General features: G+C 40.5%; 1 protein-coding gene across 2 annotated transcripts in view; it reads right to left on the reverse strand.

Moving 5' to 3' along the window:
- The window catches only part of kat7b (K(lysine) acetyltransferase 7b), a 76,553-nt gene that overhangs the window by 4,368 nt on the left and 57,898 nt on the right, over positions 1–14,287 (reverse strand). For both annotated transcript variants that reach the window (XM_060939561.1, XM_060939560.1), the window contains 2 exons: positions 9,299–9,392; positions 1,382–1,528 (listed from right to left, as the gene is read on the reverse strand). In XM_060939561.1, coding sequence (XP_060795544.1) covers positions 1,382–1,528; positions 9,299–9,392 — 241 coding nt within the window. The remainder of the gene's footprint in view (positions 1–1,381; positions 1,529–9,298; positions 9,393–14,287) is intronic.

The raw sequence follows: 14,287 nt of genomic DNA on the forward strand, positions 1-14,287 counted from the left end.
TATTGGCAGCTAATTGCAATTAAATATTATACTTATCGGCCTGTTCAAGTCAAGTCCACTTTATTGTCAAATATGCTATACTGTACATACTCGACATACAGCACAGATGAAATTTCAGTCCTCTCTGACCCACGGTGCAAACAGGCAATGCAATAAATAATAATTTAAAAAAAAAATAGAATAATTGAAATAAGAATAATTGAAATAAAAAATACAAACAGTATAAACACTCTAGATAAGAACTAGACCTAGACTAAATAAACAATAAGACATGGGGCAGACAGTGCAAACAGGCAATGCAATAAAAAAAAAAAAAAGAATAATTGAAATAGGGCGGCACGGTGGTGTAGTGGTTAGCGCTGTCGCCTCACAGCAAGAAGGTCCTGGGTTCGAGCCCCGGGGCCGGCGAGGGCCTTTCTGTGTGGAGTTTGCATGTTCTCCCCGTGTCCACGTGGGTTTCCTCCGGGTGCTCCGGTTTCCCCCACAGTCCAAAGACATGCAGGTTAGGTTAACTGGTGACTCTAAATTGAGCGTAGGTGTGAATGTGAGTGTGAATGGTTGTCTGTGTCTATGTGTCAGCCCTGTGATGACCTGGCGACTTGTCCAGGGTGTACCCCGCCTTTCGCCCGTAGTCAGCTGGGATAGGCTCCAGCTTGCCTGCGACCCTGTAGAAGGATAAAGCGGCTAGAGATAATGAGATGAGATAATTGAAATAAGAATAATTGAAATAAACAATACAAACAGTATAAACACTAGATAAGAACTAGACCTAGACTAAATAAACAATACAAACAGTATAAAACACTCTAGATAAGAACTAGACACACACAAATTGGAGAAAAAAAAAAAAATTCGTTTTTTAGCCATGTTGAAATGAGTTCGTTTGGTCCACGGCAGGCGGCGCCTATCCGCGTGATCTTCACGAGACTTTGAAACGTCAAGTGTCAGCCAGGTTACGTCAGCATTCGAAAGAGGGCGCGCGCGTCTTTTGACGACGTTGGCAGATGTTGGTCACTTTGATTTCCGCTGTACGTTTTACTTCCGTCCTACGATGTCTCGCACAGGTCTCAACAAATCTCGTTTACGGCCATCGCTTTGACATACGGACTGATATATTACAGAGCATATTTCAAACACTCAGAACTTGCTATAGCAGCGACAAAATAGCGATCAAAAATGCATTCCGATATTTAATAAAATGAGATAAATAGAATTTTGAAAATAAAACATTTTTTTTTACCTTCAGTTCTCCTTTAATGTCCATCTTTCCCAAGCTGCTTCAGATTGCCACCTATGCACCTTGACCTCTGTTCAACACTGTTCCACACTGCAGCTGTCTGACTGAGGTTTTGGGTAAGGGTGATCACTCTGCTATACTGACCTTTGATGGAGATTTCTTTGCCCTGGAAGTTGTACATGTAGCGCAGCAGGACTTCCTTCCAGTAGCTGCGGTAGCTGATGAGCCCCAAGTCAGAGAGAGGCCTTTCAGGAGATCCTACCTTCTCTTCCACCTTGGACAGCAGATAACCTACAGCAGAAACAAATGGGTTTAGAAAAAAAGACAGGCATGCTACAAAGATCAGACTCACACACTGGTTAATTCGAGTTGTCTCGCAATGCACAGTGGATCAAGATGAGAATTCTGAAGGACAAATCACATTTTTTTTTCTTTTTATCCAATCAAGGAGATAAAAGCAGTCATTATAGAGAGGTTAAGTCAACATCAGCTGACTAACTTTTTTAAAAGTTATGAATACACGCTGCCAAGATAACCTTCATTGTCATCCTATAAAGTAGCTAGCTAACATAGCTATGAGTTAGCCTGACAAGTTGGGTCTGCCACACTGCTGTATGTAGTGAGGTGTATCAGGGCAGTCAATTATCATTATAAATAAAACTTCTTTATGATGCACATAATACTGATGTAATCATTCACTAATTGGCCCTCATAATCCTGTCTCCCCCCCCCCCCCCCACCCTGGACCCCCACCAATTTGCCTACCGCAAGAACAGGAGCACAGAAGATGCAGTCGCCATAGCACTGCACTCTGTCCTCTCGCACCTGGACAATGGCGACACATACGCCAGAATGCTGGTCATAGACTTCAGTTCAGCATTTAACACGGTCATCCCCTCTAAGCTCATCACCAAACTCACAGATCTGGACATCAGTGCTCCCATCTGCAACTGGTTGTTGGATTTTCTAACCAGCAGGCCCCAAAATGTTCGTTTAGACCATCACTGCTCCTCTACCCTCATCCTAAACACCGGCGTACCACAAGGCTCGTGTGATGAGCTCGTTCCTCTACTCCCTTTTTACTCATGACTGCAGACCTGTACATTACACCAACACCATCATCAAGTTTGCGGATGACACCACAGTGATAGGCCTCATCAAGGACAACGATGAGTCAGCCTACAGGGAGGAGGTGGACCGCCTGGCTGTGTGGTGCAGCGAGAACAACCTGCTGCTCAACACCAATAAGACCAAGGAGCTCATCGTGGACTTCATGAGGCGAGGCAAGGCAAGACAAGGCAAGTTTATTTATATAGCACATTTCATACACAGTGGCAGTTCAATGTGCTTTACAGAAGTAAAAGCAAAACAGTAAGCAATAGAAAATAAAATTACATAAAATAAATGGGGAAGAAAAATAATAAGAATTAAACAATAGTAGAAATAAAATAATAAAATGAAATAAAAGTTCAATTTAAAAAAAAACAGCAGAATAAAATAGAATAAAAGTTAAGTAAAATGTAAAACATGCAGAGACTGTAAAAGTAAAGAGTTTAAAACATGTAGAGATGACAATATTAATAATTTAGCAGAAAGCATCTGAGAACAGCTTGGTCTTTAACCTAGATTTGAAGCTGCCAACAGCAGGAGCATTTTTGATGTCCTCTGGGAGTTGGTTCCATAGCTGTACTGCATAGGAGCTAAAAGCTGCTTCACCACACTTTGTTTTAACAGTAAATTTTTCTGCTGCGATCTGGTAGATCTGATTGGGTTAGGCCGCTGCAACATATCAGAGAGGTAATTGGGCCCTGTACCATTTAGAGATTTGTACACCAGCAGCAATGCTTTAAAGTCAATTCTGTAGCTTACTGGAAGCCAGTGAAGGGACCTTAGAATTGGAGTAATGTGCTCTGTTCTTTTTGTTCATGTGAGAACCCTAGCTGCTGCATTTTGAACCAGCTGAAGTCGTTTGATGGTCTTTTTTGGCAGGCCTGTGAAAAGGCCATTGCAGTAATCAACCCTACTAGAGATGAAGGCATGTATAAGTTTTTCCAGATCATTTTTTGACATAAGTCCTCTTAGTTTGGAAATGTTTTTTAGGTGATAAAATGCTGTTTTAGTGATTGCTTTCACGTGACTGTCAAAGTTTAGCTCGCTGTCAATGAAAACACCAAGATTTTTAACCATTTCTTTTGTTTTCATCCCCTTTGTGTCAAGAATAGTGGTAATCTTGAGTCTTTCATCTTTTTTTCCAAATAGAATTACTTCTGTTTTATCTGTGTTCAGCTGAAGAAAATTTTGTGACATCCAGTTGTTGATTTGGTTGATACACTGGTAGAGACATTCAAGGGGGGGCATAATCATTAGGTGATAAAGCAAAATAAATTTGGGTGTCATCTGCATAGCAGTGATACAAAATTGAATTGTTCTTGATAATTTGCCCAAGTGGGAGCATATAAAGGTTGAATAGTAATGGTCCAAGAATCGACCCCTGGGGGACACCACAGGTCAAGGACATTGATGTTGAGGAACAATTTCCCATGGTAACAAAGAAGCTTCTATCTTTTAAGTATGATTTTAACCAATTGATAACTTTACCAGTCAACCCAACCCAGTGTTCAAGTCAATATAGCAGTATGTTGTGATCAACAGTATCAAAAGCTGCACTGAGGTCCAGTAATACCAGGACCGATGTTTTGCCTGCATCAGTATTAAGACGTATGTCATTTATAACTTTAATCAGCGGTATTTCAGTGCTATGATTGGCACGAAATCCTGACTGAAAGTTATCAAAACAGCTGTTTGATATCAAGAAGGCAGTTAATTGATTGAAGACAATTTTTTCAAGGATTTTCCCGATGAATGGTAGATTTGATATTGGCCTGTAGTTATTTAATACTGAAGCATCCAGATTATTCTTTTTAAGTAGGGGCTTTACAACGGCTTTTTTCAGGGACACAGGAACAATGCCAGTCTCTAGGGATGTATTTATGATTTGAAGCACATCTGTAATTATAAGATGAAGAACAGACTTAAAGTTGGTGGGCAGAATGTCCAATTCAGATGCTGAGGAACTGAGATTTTGGACAGTTTTTACAAGAGTCTCATAATCAATTAAACAAAATTCTGACATTGTGTTGAAGTTATCTGTCTGTGTCACTGGTGATTGCAGTTTTTCAATTATTTGCAACTGAGATATATTATGAGCAATATTCTGCCGTATTTTATCAATTTTACCTTTGAAGAAGGATGCAAACTCATTGCATTTATTAACTGAGAGAAGTTCAGGTGCTAATCGTGGTGGGGGATTAGTTAGCTTCTCTACTGTTGAAAATAGCACACGGGCATTGTTCATATTCCTGTTGATGTTGGAGAAGAAAGACTGTCTTGCTTTACGAATTTCATAATTATATTTACAAAGCATCTCTTTATGGATTTGATAATGGATGTGAAGTAGATTTGCGCCATTTTCTTTCAGTCTTCCTACATTCTCTCTTTAGCAGTTTAACAGCTGGGTATTGCTTCCATGGTGCTTTCTGCTTATCATTGACTCTTTTAATTTTGAATGGAGCAATATCATCCATAATTTGGGTCATATTTAAATTAAAAATTTCCAGTAAATCATCTACAGAGTCTGACATTTTGGTTGAGATCCGAGAGAGAGCTTGCTCAAAAAGAACACGTGTTGTCATTTATGACTCTCCTACCCATAGTCATTGAGCTGTTCTGAATGTGAGGAGACATAGAAACATCAGAGAAAACACAAAAATGATCAGATAAGGCCAGGTCAACAACAGTAGTAGAAACAGTAAGACCCTTTGTGATGACGAGGTCAAGGGTATGACCATGAGAGTGGGTCGGCCCCTGTACATGTTGTACTAGGTTGAAGCTGTCAATAAGTGCAAGTAGTTCTTTGGCATAAGTGTTTTCAGGATTATCTACATGCAAGTTAAAATCCCCAGATATAAGTCAAACTCTAAGCAAATGACTGACAACAGTTCACCAAACTCTTCCAGAAAAACTTAGGCTGAATGTCTCGGAGGCCTATAAATAGTTAATAATAATATGTTAGGAGAGCATGTAACAAGTGCACATAAGTGTTCAAAGGATGTAAAATCACCAAGTGAGGATTGTTTACATTGAAAAGAGACTTTGAATATATTTGCGATCCCTCCACCTTTCCCCTGTCGGGTAACATTCATAAAATTAAAATTTGGGGGAGTTGCTTCAATAAGGGTGGTAGCACTATTTGCTTGATCCAGCCAAATTTCAGTTAGAAGCAAAAAATCAAGATTGTGTTTGCAGATAAGATCATTAATTAAAAATGACTTGTTTGAAAGTGATCTAACGTTCAGAAGAGCTAGCTTTACAGAAAGTCTAGAAGTAATATCTGCTTGGGCATTCTGATATTGTTTTGAAACAGGAAGGAGACTAGACTGGTTTACCCCCTGGGTTAAATATGCTCTATGTTTTCTATTTCTTATCAACACAGGAACAGAGAATGACATAGGCATATTGGGTCCCAGCTTGTTTTCAAAACTACACCCAATGCAGGGACCCACAGCACATCATACAAGACTTTCTGTATGTTCCATTTGGTTTGACAGTGAAAGAATTGGAGATGTCATGTATCTTTTAGATGGTGAAAAAGATTGGTAGCCAGCTGAAAGTCCTGGGCGAACACAGTTCAGTCTGTTGGTTAATTTTTGATGAACTGGGTACACTGCTTATCGCGACAGATTTGGGCTGCAAAAAGAGAGTGTAGCCATTGGCAGCAGTCTCTGCATACTATTAGGGAAATCCATGCAGGGGGGAGACAGAGATGGTACAATAAAATCAGAAGAGCGAGACTTTGGTGAGGTCTTTGTAAGTGTCTCCATGACTGTCTCTGAGGTGACTGTCTCCCTGATAGTCTCTGTGATGCTTGCATGGGGTCGAAATGTGGATGATGCAGCTTTGACATGATTATCTTTAGTCAGGTCCTCAATCTGGATGGAATCGCATGATAAAATCGCATGCTCACATTCTCCGTGTGATTGTTGATGTCCTTGGCAGTCTGCCCCAGATGGCTGTGTGTCCTTGGTGAAGACTTGCATAGATGATTGTTTTGGCTTTGCAGAGGTAACTAGGTCAGTCTGCGACATCTTATCAACTGTTTTCCTCAATGTTGGCTGAGAGAAAATTGCAAGTCTATAATGATCTGATAAGACTTTGGTCCCAATCCAGCTGAGTTCAGTACTATTTGACTTGAAGAATTCTCTGCGATTCCAGAAAAGGTTAAAATTGTCTATGAAGTTCATACCAGATGAAAAACAAGTTTTTCCAAGCCAGGTGTTAAGACTGAAGAGTCGAGTAAATGCAAAGCTTCCCCTTGCAGGGAGTGGGCCACTGATAAAAGATTGTATTCCAGTCTTATAGAGATCAGAAAAAAGTTTTCTGAAATCATCTTGGACAAACAGCTGTTCTCTGAAAACATCATTTGCTCCCACATGCACAACAATACGTCTGATAGTTTGTGCTCGGACATGAGCTTCAAAATGCTGTCTTTGGTGTCAGAGATGGATGCATTTGGAAGGCAGCAAATAATCATCCCATGTCCTTTTAAATGTCTTACAGTGGAATCACCAAGAACAAGGGTTGTGGGATCCAGTGGTGTTACGAGCTGCTTTTTGCCTCTTCCCACAGCTCTTCGGTTTTGGTGCGATCTCTTTTTACGATGTGTTTGTCCGCCTGAAAATTCCGCTTCCACATCCCTGAGGCATTTGTTCTGAAGCCTTATGGGCTGTGGATTTTCCATAGGATTGTAAATCCTATTGTAATTTGTAGACCTAGCTCTATTTCTAATAGCATGGCTGTGGAGCATGGGTTGCATAGTATCAGAACGAGCTGGTGTTGAGGTAATTACTCTTCTGTTTTTATTTTTGGGCCTGCCACCCATCATGTGCCAGTTTTCTGTACTCACATTTTGCCCTGTTAGATCGAATTCATCCACTCGATCTGCAATGCCATCGGCCTGTCGGGGTGCATTCTCTGCATTCTCAGCCACTGTTTCTGTACTCCTTTCCTGAGATATCGCTCTTAATTCGTCCGTCTTTGGCAGAGCATCAATCTTTGATTCCAGGATAGAAATCCTCTGTTCTAGTTCTGTGCATTTTCTGCAGGATCTCCTGGATTTTTTGCCCCCTGGCATTTTGTTTTAAAAGCTAACTTATCTTATAAAGATGAAAAATAAAATGAAAAAAATAGTGGAAATTAAATTAAAATTAAATTAAAAGCTTATAAAGATGAACAATAAAATGAAAAAATAGTGGAAATTAAATGAGAAAGTAAAGTAAAATAAAGATCAAGCAGGAGCAAAGCAAAGAAGCGTCCTACTCGCTTGAGTAGGAGGAGCACACTCTTAAACTTATACAAATAAACTTGATTTGATTTGATTAAACTTTATAGGAGGAATGCTCGCTCACACACACATCAACGGTGCAGCAGTGGAGCGTGTGACCAGCTTCAAATTCCTGGGGATCCACATCTCACAGGACCTCACCTGGACAACCAACTTCTCAAACTTGGTCAAGAAGGCTCACCAGCGTCTCTTTTTCTTGAGGACTCTGAAGAAAAACCACCTCTCTTCAGACATCCTGGTGAACTTCTACCACTGTACCATCGAGAGCATCCTAACCAACTGTATTACAGTCTGGTAATGGGAATTACTCTGTCTCGGACCGGAAGGCACTGCAGAGGGTGATGAAAATCGCCCAGCGTGTTGTAGGAGCTTCACTGACTGCTATTAAGGACGTCTACAGGAAGCGATGTCTCAGGAGAGCCATAAACATCAACAAAGACTCCTGCCACCCAGCACACAAACTGTTCACTCTCCTGCTCTCTGGAAGGCGCTACAGGAGCCTTCGGACCAAAACCACCAGGTTCAGGAACAGTTTTTTTTTTTTTTCCTTCAGCTGTCTCACTGCTGAACTCCGCCCCCCCCTGAACAAACTGAATTGACTTCACTGCACTATCACCATCTGCACTACTGTTTATTCATACCATGTTCTGTATATAGTGCAAATATCTATATCATACCATTGCACTATAGTTCATGCATATTGCATATTTGTACATACTGTAAATATCTATCACATCATTATGGACCCTTTTCACGTGACGTCACGACAAACGCGGCCGCCATTTTGGACATGTACTACCAGTAGTTTACCACAGCCAACATTGAGGAACAGCAGCAAAGAAAGTGTTTATTTTCAGCAAGACTTCCATCATGCCCCTATATTGTTGTGCACCTGGATGTAGTAACCATCAACAAACAAGGCAAGGGTTATCATTTTATCGGATCCCGGTAGATGCTGACCGACGGAGAAGATGGATAGCGGCATACCAATGCTTGTGTAGTGACCACTTTGTTGGAGGTAAGACGAATAAAATTAGCCAGAAAAGGCATTACATTGCTGTTAACATTCCATTCTAATTTACTGTAATTATGATCTGGCAGCTATTTACACCGGATCCAGTGTAAATAGCTGCCGGAGCCAACGTCCGAGGTTCTGGAGCGCGCTAGATCGCGGCCGGCCGGAGCGCGTGCGCTCCGGCAAGCTCGGACGTTGGCTCCGGCAGCTATTTACACTGGATCCGGTGTAAATAGCTGCCAGATCATAATTACAGTAAACTAGTAAATACAGTTTTCTGCATCTCGCTCCTTTTTCTTTTTATGCTTGTCGCCTTCCTCGCATTCAAACCGATTCGAGCCGAAGTCCACTACATGTCCAAAATGGCGGTCGCGTTTACGAAGGTCACGTGACTGAAAAGGGTCTATACCATTCCATACCCTGTAATTTTTGTACATTAATATTTGTATATTACACTTGTTATTTACTGCTATGCACTTCTGGTTAGATGCAATCTGCATTTCGTTGCCTTGTACCTGTGACACGTGCAAGGACAAAGTTGAATCTAATCTAATGGCAACGACAACACCATGTGATTATTGTAATGGCAATAATTATACTGTGCAGTGTGATGACACTAATAACTGACTATTTATCAAACACTCACTGAAATCAATCAGCATCTTGCCATAGCCCTGCCTCATGTACTGTGGCATGGTGAGAATGCAGGACACGTTATAGTTCAGGAAGGAGTTTTTCTCCTGAAAAAGTAAGGCAGCAGATTTAGCAAAACTCTCAATTAGTCATTGATAATCTTTTGTGCATAAAATACAGGGATGATGATGATTTTCCGTAATCACGGAAAAAAACACGGAAATTGCTTGTCCGAAACGGAACACGGGTTTTTGCCGGCATCCAGTTTCAAAACCCAATAAATTAATTCCATAAAGCTATACAGCAAGGTTTTTTTTCTGGCAAAAAGTCGTTAAACCTTGATGTAAACCGGGTTGTCAACAAACCAACATCCCGCCATGCTGTAAACGACGTGAGGGCTTATGATCAGTGTGCATGCTGATTAGATTAAAAGACATCCGGGGATTATAAGCGGGAATGCCTCACCCCGGAAAATACAAAGCAGCGCACAATGCTGATATGCAATGGTGATAGAGGCTCGGTTTGGGTGAATCCTGCTGAAGCAATCTCCCGTCTGTTTCTTCATCCGTTATCAGTTCATGTTCATTGCCATTTCTGTGACTTGAGTACTTTGTGAATTTATGGTGACATTTCTTCATGCACGTGAAGGGCTCGACAGTAGTCCGACTGTCCGGGACAACCAAATGTTTGGTCTGGACAAGTCAAATCCTGATAGGCCGGGGGGGGGGCACTAGTGAGCAGACAATGTGGTAGGTTGTGCTTTCAACAAGCTCTGCTAAAATTCGGTTCAAAATAGTTTTTTAGGCACTTTATACCCAAAAAAAGGCTACGAAACATTGCTTTATGTATAAACTGTCATTTATAATTTTCATTAGTTTTATTTTAACACGGTTGCGTGAATGGCCAACAATTTACGAAAGTTTAAGTTTACTGGAGGAACTTCCGCTACTGGGCCCAAAGCCTCAAGCTCGAGCATTACATCCGGCAGGAGTGGCGACAGTACTCTTCAGCAGTGACCGGGCGTACATATGGAGGTTCAAACTTGAAAGTTGAAATCCTCACTTCTCATTCATCTCATCTCATTATCTCTAGCCGCTTTATCCTGTTCTACAGGGTCGCAGGCAAGCTGGAGCCTATCCCAGCTGACTACGGGAGAAAGGCAGGGTACACCCTGGACAAGTTGCCAGGTGAAATCCTCACTTCTCTAAAAAAACGACATTGCAACTCTGCTTAGATCGGAGATGAAAAGTATGCTGGCTGAGGAACTTGAGATCGTAAAATCCAAACTACAAGCAGTAAAATCAGAGGTTGCAAACAACACTGCAACAATCCGCTCTGATGTGGAAACTATGAAAGCAACCATATCGGACATGGAACGTGGGCTATCATCATGCTCAGACGACGTGACTTTGCTGCAAAACAAGGTGGGCAAGCTCGAGACGGAGGTAACCAGTCTACAAGAAAAACGTCTTGACATTGAGGGAAGACTGAGACGCTGTGACATCTGTATATTAAATGTTCCTGAAACACCAGGCTCAAGCACTCCAACCAATGTTTCGAGATTCCTAAAAGAAGTTTTAGGCATGGACAAAGATGTCCTGGTTGACAGATTCATTTTTTGTCAAACCAGATATCCACACAATTGATGATGATATTGCTGCTGGTTTAGAAGAGACATTTTCAATAGCGGAGCTTAAAAATGCCATTAATTTCATGCAAAATGGAAAAACTCCAGGACCTGACGGGTTTCCAAGTGAATTTTTTAAGAAATTCTCCAATCAACTTGCCCCTATTTTGCTCTCTGTATTTGAGGAATCATTAATTATTGGCTCTTTTCCTCCAACTATGCGGCAGGCAGTTATTTCACTTATCCTGAAAAAAGGAAAAAAAAAAAAAAAAAAAAAACTTTAGAATGCAATGCGCATCGCCCCATTTCACTTTTAAATGTAGACAGTAAAATCCTTTCCAAAATGTTGGCCAGCCGCTTAGAAGTTGTTCTACCATCAATTATATCGGATGATCAAACAGGCTTTATTAAAGGTCGCCACTCCTTTTTTTCAATATACGACGCCTTTATAATATCCTCTATGATCCCAATCCACCCGATATCCCAGAAACATTAATATCGCTAGATGCTGAGAAGGCATTCGATCGGGTGGAGTGGGATTATCTTTTTTTATACCCTTAAACAGTTCGGTTTTGGTTCGGGATTTGTCTCCTGGATAAAAATGCTTTATTCTTCCCCGTTGGCGGCTGTCCGAACAAACAATCTCTCCCCCTATTTTTCACTCTGTCGTGGTACTCGGCAGGGCTGCCCCCTGTCGCCCCTGTTATTCGCTATTGCAGTTGAACCATTGGCGATTGCACTGCGTGATGAAGCTGACATTAAGGGAATACAGAGAAATGGATTAGAGAATAAAGTATCCTTTTACGCTGATATGCTATTATATCTATCTGACCCCTTAATTAGCCTACCAAAAACACTTAGTTTACGAGAAGACTTCGGCAAAATATCAGGCTATAAAGTTAATTTACAAAAGAGTGAGATCATACCTTTCAATACTGCAGCCAAACTAATTCAATTTAATTTATTCCCCCTTAAAGTAAGAAGCACACATAAATTTAAACACTTGGTATGAGTAGCACGCTGTGTGAGCACAATCACTATCAGGTGCGTTAAAATGTAAATAACTTTTCTAGAATTTCACCAAAACTCATTGAATTTTCAGCATTGTAAGAGAACTCCCTAAAGTATTATTCAGCAAAACCCCAGAATGATAGCGCAAATCTAGAATTTTTATCAGAATTTTAGTTCTTAAAATTTAACGTAATTATGGACGTCACGCGTAACATTTACACCCGTGAAAAATCACTTTGAATGCTGTTTTGAAAGTTTTGATCAAATATTCTCTATAATAATAATAAAAAAAAAATCGCTTAAATATTATAAACACACAGGCTTTTAATGCATCAAAAATAATTTTGATAAAGCAAGGAAATTCGGAAGAAAATTTGTTTTTTCTTTTGCTTGTTGTGCGCGTCATGCTACCAAAATCTAACTAACCCCTTCACGAACAATTCCAACTTTCATGGACTTGTAGCGCCAATAAACCTTTCAAAAAATATATATAATACTTCTCACCCAGTAAATTAGAATACTGGTGATTTATATCCTCGTAGCTTCAGTAGATCTAGAGATTTAGTCGATTTAGTAAATCCCAAACGCTGTGAAACACGCCAGCCATCTATGGTGAGAAGTGCTGCTGTAGTTGAGAAACTCTCATTTCTCCCGCTTCCAACTAACTCCGTGACCCATACCAAAATAACAATGTCACGCTCATCACTTAAGGATGATTTATGCCAAGTTTCATGGAAAAATACAGCGAAATAAACTTGCTAGAAGCATTTTTCAAAATCCCAAACATTATGAAACATTTCTTGTAGGGTTTCAGGTTACAAATTTCGAGAATAGAGAAATTGCGGCGCAAAAGTTTGCCACTAAACTCGCGAAAATACTCCATCCTAGCGAGTTTCACAACCAAACTAGGCTACGTGACAGTCCGTGACCACCCAGGAATGTTCTAGAAGGTACGCTTCTAGGCACGTGCGATCGAGAAAGACGCCACGTGAAGGTAGTAAAGGTAGTATTTCCACTGTCTTATGATGTTTTTGCTTGTTTTAGCGCGATAAACGATGCATTATGGGTAATCATTAAAATGCTGATTTCAAGGTTAAAAACAACTAATTTATATAGATATTGTAAAAATTGTGCCTAATAGTTATTTCAGTACATACAATCAAAACCTGAATTTTTAATTTTTTTTCCCTATGTTACACCATTGTGCATCTATAGCATGCTACTCATCTTGGGCATTTGGATTACACACGAATTTAAAGGAACAGATCACCGTACTTCCATAATGAAATATGCTCTTATCTGAATTGAGACGAGCTGCTCCGTACCTGTCCGAGCGCGCAGAAGGTGTTAGTACGCCTGTCATTATAGTACGGACTTTCCATAGCATAGAAAATCGCTACGTTTCAATTTGTGTAACTGAACTTTTTTCATATCACTGGTCATATAAACCTATGTAAACAGGAAAAACGCGCAAGAGTTTGGTCACATCTAACTACAGCCCCCAAAAATACCGTTGGCCATACTGAGCCTAGCTACATTGCTAACAGGAGTGACAGCGCGTCTGACTAACTGGGAGGTCGCGCAAAGCTCGGATAGGTACGGAGCAGCTCGTCTCAATTCAGGTAAGAGCATATTTCATTATGGAAATACGGTGGACTGTTCCTTTAAGATGCCTAAATTTGCAGAGAGAGTCAGATTGCCAGATTGAGTGAGGAATGGCATCTTAAATTTGCCATTGATCACCCTAACAGGAAATCCTTTGATAACTCTAATGACTCGCCGTTCACACCCAGCTAGCAAGAGAACCATGAGTGAAGTGATTTACTGCTTGAGTTAGTCTACAACTCTAATCAGAGAGACAGGTTACACAGTGACGGTAGGCTTGACTCAATGCTATCCCAGAAATTCTTCCTGTAATATGCAAATTTGGCTGTCCAATCAGAGGCGGCCAAATTTGCATATTACAGGAAGGATTTCTGGGATAGCATTGAGTCAAGCCTACCGTCACTGTGTAACCTGTCTCTCCGATTAGAGTTGTTCACTCATGGTTCTCTTGCTAGCTCTGCTTTGCAATAAAAAAAAAAAAAAAAAAAAAAAAAAACATTGGTACAAAGCAAGCCCATTCACTTTTTTATGCTGATCAGAGAATTACAATGGTTTCTCATGTGACAAAAATGTGCGATTCGCTATTAAATATTTTAATCGCTTGACAGCACTAATTATTATTATTAGAGACACTACATGCTGAATTCAGAAACAAGGTAAATAATAACAAACGTGAACGCGAGCTGTAGATATTTATGCTCAAATCCGCTCAAAGTAGGGGGCGGGGCACCATCACGCTGTGTCAAGACAAGAACTTTC

Source organism: Neoarius graeffei, chromosome 14 (genome assembly GCF_027579695.1).
Source record: "Neoarius graeffei isolate fNeoGra1 chromosome 14, fNeoGra1.pri, whole genome shotgun sequence".
Lineage (NCBI taxonomy): Eukaryota > Metazoa > Chordata > Actinopteri > Siluriformes > Ariidae > Neoarius > Neoarius graeffei.